Below are 10,221 nucleotides of genomic sequence, written 5' to 3'. Positions count from 1 at the left end.
ATGGAAGCAAGGAGCAATGTGTCTTTTCTCCTGGGCCTCACACAGAATCCAAAGGAGCAGAAAGTCCTTTCTGTTATGTTCTTGCTCTTCTATATTTTGACTGTGGTGGGAAACCTGCTCATTATTGTGACTATAACCGTTAGTAAGACCCTGAACTCACCAATGTACTTTTTTCTTGCTAGCTTATCATGTATGGATATCACTTATTCCTCTTCTATTACTCCCAGGTTGATTTCATACTTGTTCTTTGGGGAAAAAATCATAACTTTTGAATCTTGCATGACACAGCTGTTTACAGAGCACTTTTTTGCTGGATCAGGGGTCTTCCTTCTGCTGGTGATGGCCTATGACCGCTATGTGGCCATCTGTAAGCCCTTGCATTATCTGGTGATCATGAGGCAAAGGGTGTGTGTTTTACTGTTGGTGGTGTCCTGGGTTGGAGGTTTTCTACACTCAGTAATTCAACTTGGCACTATTTACAGGCTCCCATTCTGTGGTCCCAATGTCATTGATCACTATATGTGTGACATGTTCCCATTATTAAAACTCGTCTGTACTGACACCTATGTCATTGGCATCTTAGTTGTGGCCAATGGAGGACTGATCTGCACTCTTGTGTTTCTGCTCTTACTCATCTCCTATGGAGTCATCCTGCACTCTCTGAAGAACCTGAGTCAGGAAGGGAGGCAGAAAGCCCTCCAGACCTGTGGTTCCCACATCACTGTGGTTGTCTGCTTCTTTGTTCCCTGTATTTTCATAAATGTAAGGCCTGCTAAGACCTTCCCCATTGACAAATCATTGAGTGTGTTTTATACAGTCATAACCCCCATGCTGAACCCATTAATCTACAGTCTAAGAAATTCTGAGTTGACTAATGCTATGAAGAAGCTCTGGAGAAGAAACCTCATATCTCATATTAAATAAGTACATCATCCACCATGAAGGGAGTCATTTGACATCAGGGTCCATTTCCTTACAATGCAGAAGTCATTTTAAAATTTGTTTCTGATTTCTCTTTTTTGCAAAAACTTTACTATAATTATGATTAAAGATAGTTATACAACTGTGCTGTTAAAACAGTTTTCCTCTCTACTAGAGTATAAAGCCTATTAATTACCATTTATCACTGTAGCTAGCAAGATTTAATGCCTATGCAGCAAGATACTAATAATATATAATTAATTTGCAAGGTTACAATTATATAGTTACACTGAGTTTTGATCATTTATGCTTTTATCCTTTTTACTCTTGTTCAGACACAGAGTAATTTTTATTTAGGTTCTTGTCATTTAAGTAAACTCACTTATTTATATAACTTAAAATTGTTATTTTATGTAGATTGTCTTCTTTGCTATGTTTCCATCGAATTATGGCCCCAAATTTTAACTTAAATATTTTACTGTTTATAAGAAACTTTGAAGTAAACTAGGGATTAATTAACAGCCTATATGAGAACCGAAACAATATAGGATTGAAAGAAAGTGAAGTTTGCTTAGTCGTGACCGACTCATTGCAACACCATGGACTGTATAGTCCATGGAATGATCCAGGCCAGAATATTGGAGTGGGTAACTTTTCCCTTCTCTAGGGGATCTTCCCAATCCAGGAAATGAACCCAGGTCTCCTGCATTGCAGGCAGATTCTTTACCAGCTGAGACACAAGGGTAGCCCAAGAATACTGGAGTGGGTAGCCTATCCCTTCTCCAGTGGATCTTCCCACCCCAGGAATTGAACCAAGGTCTCCTGCATTGCAGGTGGATTCTTTAACAACTGACCTATCAGGGAAGCCCAAATAATATAGGATTAAGTCTCAAATAAATTTCCAAATTTCCTATTTTTTTTCTCAGCATTTTCTAGTCTTCATAAATGTAACCCCTAATTTTGTTTCTTAATGTTCATTTGGCAATAATCTTTGCAAATGCAAATGTGTTTAACATGGATATATGTTACTTTCTCTATGTATAATCCTTGCTTTTACTATGCAGTGTCTTGAAAAAATGTTTTTGTAGGAGTCCATATATATCTCATAACCTTTCTTATGCTGCACAATACTCCTTATAATTTCATACTAAAATTAATATGTCCATTTCTCTTCATGTGGCTGCTAAATTTTTTTATGACAAATAATTTTAAAATGAACATATGGTTTTGAGTATGTACAAATATAGTTCATAGGCATAGAATTGTAGCTATGATATTTAAAAAGTGGTAAAGTAGTATATGAATTTAAAATGTTGAAATTGATAGTTATTGCCAAACTACCATTCTTGAGATTGTCCTAACAGCTACAGTCCTATACACTGTCTATGAGAAGTCTTTTTTCCACCTTCTCAAGACCAGTCACTGATAAATATGTATGATAACTGATTAAAGTTAATTTTACATTTTAACCACTATCCTTTTGATATAATTGAGTTTGGACATTTTTCCATATGTTTTGTTTGATTTGTATTTTTTCATTTTTTTTTTTTTTGATGCTGAAGCTGAAGCTCCAATACTTTGGCCACTTGCTGTGAAGAACACACTCACTAGAGTGTGTTATTAATTTTTGCATTTTGATATTGAAATTCCAACTAACAATGTTAATATATGTACTTAAAAAATAATTGTAATATATAGTGGAACTATGAACTTCCCTGATGGCTCGGCAGGTAAAGAACCCTGCCTGCAATGCAGGAGACACAGGAGATGTAGATTCCATTCCTGGGTTTGGAAGATCCCTTGGAGGAGGGCATGGCAACGCACTACAGTACTCTTGCCTGGAAAATCCCATGGACAGATGAGCTTCATGGGATACAGTCCATGAGATCACAAAGAACTGGACATGACTGAGTGAGCACCCAGCACGCACACAATGGAACTATATGTAACTTTGTTCTGCATTTTCCAAGTCTCCTGTAAATGTATTATCTTACTTTCCTAATTTAAAAAATAAAATATAAGGAAGAAAAAAAGATCTTTTTACCATTGGATATGTAACTAATATTTTCTGGTTATATGTTTTTACCTTTTTAAGCTACTTGCAGTATTTTGATGAAAGTGAAAGAGAAGAGTGAAAAAGCCAACGCTATCTCAAAATGCATGTTGTGGGTGAGGGGCCTGTTGCAACTCTCTCAGTTTTCAGGCATTTCCTTTCTCTATTTAGGAACTTGCTTAAGGTCTGTATAGTCAAGGCTATGGTTTTTCTAGTGGTCATGTATGGATGTGAGAGTTGTACTGTGAAGAAAGCTGAGCGCCAAAGAATTGATGCTTTTGAACTGTGGTGTTGGAGAAGACTCTTGAGAGTCCCTTGGACTGCAAGGAGATCCAACCAGTCCATCCTAAAGGAGATCAGTCCTGGGTGTTCATTGGAAGGACTGATGCTGAAACTGAAACTCCAGTACTTTGGCCACCTCATACGAAGAGTTGACTCATTGGAAAAGACCCTCATGCAGGAAGGGATTGGGGGCAGGAGGAGAAGGGGATGACAGAGGATGAGATGGCTGGATGGCATCACCGACTTGATGGACATGAGTTTGGGTGGACTTCGGGAGTTGGTGATGGACAGGGAGGCCTGGCGTGCTGCGATTCATGGGGTCACAAAGAGTCGGACATGACTGAGAGACTGAACTGGACTGAACTGAATAGACATATAACTTCTAGCTAAAAACTAGCAAGCGGGCACTCTATCTGACCCCTTCTGATGTCTATGTCAGAAGATTTCACTGTCTTTTACACTTTAATAAAACCGTGCTACACTAAAAGCTCTGAGTGATCGTCTTGTCTCTGGCCCTAGGTCGAATTCCTCTCCTCTGGAGGCCACAAATCCCAGCGTTGTTCCTGGCTTGTAGCGGCAACATTTCAAAACCATCATATCATGAGTGACATGACAGTGTCACAGTACAGGAAGGGATGTGACTCACTCTTTCAGGTATGGGAGCTACAGGATTGTCCTTGCAATCACCCAGATTCTCTTCATAGTGTTGCTGCCTATCTGTGGCTCCCATGTCACAGGCATCCTTGTGTGAATCAAACCCTTTTTTGAAACCTGTCTGCGTGGACTCTCATACCCTTGGTCTCTCTTGCTGCTAAGAGTGGGTTCATTTATCTGTTAAATATTTTCCCCCTGATGGTCTCCCCTGTGGTCAGCTTGTGCTGCATGAAGACTTTTAGGTTGGAGGGGAGATGCAAAGTCCTCTCCACCTGTGTCTTTCACATCACTGTGGTCATCATAATCTTTGCTTGTTTGCCCTGAAAGTGTGGCTTATTTTATATCATAACTCCTTTGTTAAACTTCTTAAACTTACTCACTCAGAAATCTAGAGGTGAAAAAATGCTATGAGGAATTTTTGGAGTGAAAATGTGACCTTGGGAAATAATCATAACAATATGAAATGACTTTGTATTTTAAATGGTGAATAAAAAATAAATACAATTTTATGGTTCAGGGCCAACTGAACATTGCTTATCAAAAGTATGTTGATTTCTACACCATGACCAAGTGGGCTTTATCCCAGGAATGCAAGGATTCTTTAATATCTGCAAATCAATCAATGTGATACACCACATTAACAAACTGAAAGATAAAAACCATATGATTATCTCAATAGATGCAGAAAAAGCCTTTGACAAAATTCAACATCCATTTATGATTAAAACTCTCCAGAAAGCAGGAATAGAAGGAACATACCTCAACATAATAAAAGCTATATATGACAAACCCACAGCAAGCATTGCCCTCAATGGTGAAAAATTGAAAGCATTTCCCCTAAAATCAGGAACAAGACAAGGGTGCCCACTCTCACCACTCCTATTCAACATAGTTTTGGGAGTGTTGGCCACAGCAATCAGGGCAGAAAAAGAAATAAAAGGAATCCAGATAGGAAAAGAAGAAGTGAAACTCTCTCTGTTTGCAGATGACATGATCCTCTACATAGAAAACCCTAAAGACTCTACCAGAAAATTACTAGAGCTAATCAACGAATATAGTAAAGTTGCAGGATATAAAATTAAGACACAGAAATCTCTTGCATTCCTATACACTAACAATGAGAAAACAGAAAGAGAAATTAAGGAAATAATACCATTCACCATTGCAACAAAAAGAATAAAATACTTAGGAGTATATCTACCTAAAGAAACAAAAGACTTATACATAGAAAACTATAAAACACTGATGAAACAAATCAAAGAGGATACAAACGGATGGAGAAATATACCATGTTCACGGATTGGAAGAATCAATATTGTCAAAATGGCTATACTACCCAAAGCAATCTATAGATTCAATGCACTCCCTATCAAGCTACCAACAGTATTTCTCACAGAACTAGAACAAATAATTTCACAATTTGTATGGAAATACAAAAAACCTCAAATAGCCAAAGTAATCTTGAGAAAGAAGAATGGAACTGGAGGAATCAAGCTGCCTGACTTCAGACTCTACTACAAAGCCACAGTCATAAAGACAGTATGGTACTGGCACAAAGACAGAAATATAGATCAATGGAACAGAATAGAAAGCCCAGAGATAAATCCATGAACCTATGGTCACCTTATCTTTGACAAAGGAGGCAAGGATATACAATGGAAAAAAGACAACCTCTTTAACAAGTGGTGCTGGGAAAACTGGTCAACCACTTGTAAAAGAATGAAACTAGAACACTTTCTAACAGCATACACAAAAATAAACTCAAAATGGATTAAAGATCTAAATGTAAGACCAGAAACTATAAAACTCCTAGAGGAGAACATAGGCAAAACACTCTCCGACATAAATCACAGCAGGATCCTCTATGACCCACATCCCAGAATATTAGAAACAAAAGCAAAAATAAACAAATGGGACCTAATGAAACTTAAAAGCTTTTGCACAACAAAGGAAACTATAAGCAAGGTGAAAAGACAGCCCTCAGATTGGGAGAAAATAATAGCAAACGAAGCAACAGACAAAGGATTAATCTCAAAAATATACAAGCAACTCCTCTAGCTCAACTGCAGAAAAATAAATGACCCAATCAAAAAATGGGCCAAAGAACTCAACAGACATTTCTCCAAGGAAGACATACAGATGGCTAACAAACACATGAAAAGATGCTCAACATCACTCATTATCAGAGAAATGCAAATCAAAACCACAATGAGGTACCATTACACGCCAGTCAGGATGGCTGCTATCCAAAAGTCTACAAACAATAAATGCTCGAGAGGATGTGGAGAAAAGGGAACCCTCTTACACTGTTGGTGGGAATGCAAACTAGTACAGCCGCTATGGAAAACAGTGTGGAGATTTCTTAAAAAACTGGAAATAGAACTGCCATATGACCCAGCAATCCCACTTCTGGGCATACACACCGAGGAAACCAGATCTGAAAGAGACACGTGCACCCCAATGTTCATCGCAGCACTGTTTATAATAGCCAGGACATGGAAGCAACCTAGATGCCCATCAGAAGACGAATGGATAAGGAAGCTGTGGTACATATACACCATGGAATATTACTTAGCCATTAAAAAGAATTCATTTGAATCAGTTCTAATGAGATGGATGAAACTGGAGCCCATTATACAGAGTGAGGTAAGCCAGAAAGATAAAGACCATTACAGTATACTAACACATATATATGGAATTTAGAAAGATGTAACGATAACCCTATATGCAAAACAGAAAAAGAGACACAAATGTATAGAACAGACTTTTGGACTCTGTGGGAGAAGGTGAGGGTAGGATGTTTCAAGAGAACAGCATCAAAACATGTATATTATCTACAGTGAAACAGATCACCAGCCCAGGTTGGATGCATGAGACAAGTGCTCAGACCTGGTGCACTGGGAAGACCCAGAGGGATCGGGCGGAGAGGGAGGTGGGAGGGAGGATTGGGATGCGCAATACATTTAAAACCATGGCTGATTCTTGTCAGTGTATGACAAAAACCACTACAATATTGTAAAGTAATTAGCCTCCAACTAAAGAGAAAAACAAAACAAAACCAAAAGTATGCTGATTTTGACATATAAGTACTCAGGGATAAGGTCCAGGCAGGATATCACTAACCATTATGAAAATTGTATTTAAATTTATATATTGCCCAGTTCAGAATTCATTACGGTTCTGAGGTTCTCTGGGTTTCCAGTGGTTGGGACTACAGACTTCCATTGCCTAGGGCTTAGATTCAGTCCCTGGTAAAAATAGGATCCCACAATTCACATGGTATGACCAGAAACAAACAAACAATACCAAGAAAAACATACAAAGAAAACCTATTTAACAAATAATCAAAAAAGGAGAAGTTGTTAGGATACAGTTATAGAGATTTTACTTTTTGAAATGCAAACATGTTTATTTTATTATGACTCAATACAATTTCTCTTTAGGCTGTCACTCTTCCACCTACTGCATATTATTCCCTGTCACTCTGAGAGTAAACTCTTCCCAATCAGGGGTCCATCAGTCACTTTGGTGCCTTTCTCTGCAGGGTAGAGTTTAAGCCCAGTCTCTGGTGTATAATCTGTGTTGTGTACATTTCCACTGCTTTGTAGAGAGGACGATCACTTTATAAAATCCCGTCTTCCCCATGCATAACCAGGCATTCTGAATGTATCTGGAGGAGCATAAAATCCTTCAAATACGTTTTCTAACTTACAACCAAAACCTGATTTTGAAACTTCAAAATAAAAAATTTGGATTTCATTTCCTTCTTTTTCACCCAGGCTTTTTTTGGGCCTCCTTTCTTTTTTTGATGCATCCTGAGTACTTAGAACAATGCCTAGTCCATGGTAGGTACTTAATATTTGCTGAATTGATTATAAAAAAATTTGAGATTGGCAAATATTTGCTATTATATTTAAAGTAGATAGTCAACAAGACATACTATATAACACAGGGAACTCTACTCAATATTTTGTAAAAACTTAAATGAAAAAAAAATTGAGAAAAAATTGATACAGGTGTATATATATATATATACATCTATCTTACTATCTATATACATATATGTCTGAGTGATACAGGTATATATATATATACATCTATCTATCTACATACATATATGTCTGAATGATACAGGTGTATAGATATATATACATCTATCTAGCTATCTATATACATATATGTCTGAATGATACAGGTGTATATATATATATATATACACATCTATCTATCTATATACATATATGTCTGAATGATACAGGTGTATATATATATACACATCTATCTATATACATATATGTCTGAATGATACAGGTGTATATATATATATATATATATATACACATCTATCTATATACATATATTTCTGAATGATACAGGTGTGTATATATATATACATCTATCTATATACATATATGTCTGAATGATACAGGTATATATATATATATATATATATATATATATATACACACACATCTATCTAACTATATACATATATGTCTGAATGATACAGGTGTGTATATATATATACATCTATCTATCTATATACATATATGTCTGAATGATACAGGTGTGTATATATATATACATCTATCTATCTATATACATATATGTCTGAATGATACAGGTGTGTATATATATATATACATCTATCTATCTATATACATACATGTCTGAATGATACAGGTGTGTATATATATATACATCTATCTATATACATATATGTCTGAATGATACAGGTGTATATATATATACATCTATCTAACTATCTGTATACATATATGTCTGAATCATTTTGCAGTACACCTGCCCCTAACACATTTTAATCAACTGTACTGAAATATATACTGAAATTTTAAAACAAGGCAGGAAGCGGGCGAGGCCGGGTGCGGGAGGCGGCGGCGGCCCTGGGAGCTCCGGATCTGCGCCGGGACAAAGGCGCGGCCGCCGGCGCCCGGAGCAGCCCGAGCCGCGCCGAGCAGCCCGAGTCGGGGCGCACAGCCGGGGCGCACCCCGCGCCCCCCGCCGCGACTGACATGATATTTCCACAAAGCTGGCATTCGGGCTCGTCGCACCTCCCCCAGCAACTCAAATTCACTACTTCGGACTCCTGCGATCGCATCAAAGATGAGTTTGAACTGCTGCAGGCTCAGTACCACAGTCTGAAACTCGCATGTGACAAGCTGGCCAGCGAGACGTCAGAAGTGCAGCGTCATTACGTGATGCACTACGAGATGTCCTATGGCTTGAACGTCGAGATGCACAAGCAGGCTGAAATCGTCAAGGGGCTACATGGGATGTGTGCCCAGGTCCTGCCCTACCTGTCCCAAGAGACCAGCTGCAGGTCTTGGGAGCCATCAGACGGCTAAGCAGGGCACTGCTCCTGAGCTGAACTCCGTCATCCGACAGCAGCTCCAAGCCCACCAGCTGCCTCGGCTGCAGGCTCTGGCCCTGCCCCTGACCCCCCTGCCTGTGGGGCTGCAGCCTCCTTCTCTGCCGGCGGTCAGCGCAGGCACCGGCCTCCTCTCTCTGTCGGCGCTGGGCTCCCAGGCCCACCTCTCCAAGGAAGACAAAAACGGGCATGACTGTGACACCCACCAGGAGGACAATTAGTGGGCGGCTGGGATGGGGAGGGTGGGGGGTGGGACAGAGGGGAGACAGACCCTGAGAGAGAGGAAGGTTCAGCACGTGAGACACAGTAACAGCTTGGGACTGGCCAAACTCCGGTAGTATTTATGGTCGCTGCCTGCTGGGGCTGTCGCCCTGCTTCTGTGCGCTATCTTGGCTTGGCTCCTACCCCCAATTCCTGGCCTCCCTCCTCCTCCCTAAGGGAGCAAAACCTCAAGAGGTCCAACACCCCCTGCATTTCCCTGATTCACACACGTGTAACTGACAGTCTACCCTCCAGGGATGGACAACCTCCCATCCTGGCACTGCATGCAAACACAATGCTAGCTGCCCCTCCCCACCCTGGGCACCCTGTGTCTCTCCCTCCCACCCACTCACCCTCCATGAGCTCCTGATGCCTGCACCCACAAAAGAAAGAGGGGCCACCGACAGCGATCTTAGCCCCAGGGGAACAGAGTGGGGCCAGCAACTCAGAATTCCCTTTCTCTCCTTCCCGAATAAAGATGAGGGTACTCAAGTTGTCTTGGTTTTTATTTCTCCCCCCCTTTTCCAGTATACTAGCTTGTCTTTTAAGAAAAGGGATATTAAAAAAAGGAAAACGAGAAAAATGAAAAAAGAAAAAAAAAGCAACACCCACACCTGTGTCTGCATATAGCCTTTCAGACTATCAGCTTTTGTCATGTTCA

At 39.6% G+C, this 10,221-nt stretch overlaps 1 protein-coding gene and 1 pseudogene across 1 annotated transcript; both read left to right on the top strand.

Annotated features, from left to right (window-relative positions):
- Positions 1-924, top strand: LOC110148487 (olfactory receptor 4A47-like). Its single transcript, XM_070472843.1, has one exon. The coding sequence runs from the start codon at positions 1-3 to the stop codon at positions 922-924; it is 924 nt and encodes a 307-aa protein (XP_070328944.1).
- Positions 925-8,884: 7,960 nt separating this feature from the next.
- Positions 8,885-9,520, top strand: LOC139036994 (TLE family member 5 pseudogene; annotated as a pseudogene).
- Positions 9,521-10,221: the final 701 nt, after the last annotated feature.

This window comes from Odocoileus virginianus, chromosome 10, assembly GCF_023699985.2.
Source record: "Odocoileus virginianus isolate 20LAN1187 ecotype Illinois chromosome 10, Ovbor_1.2, whole genome shotgun sequence".
Classification (NCBI taxonomy): Eukaryota; Metazoa; Chordata; class Mammalia; order Artiodactyla; family Cervidae; genus Odocoileus; species Odocoileus virginianus.
The sequence above is the reverse complement of the archived record's forward strand: the minus strand, read 5'-3'. Positions and strand labels throughout refer to the sequence as shown.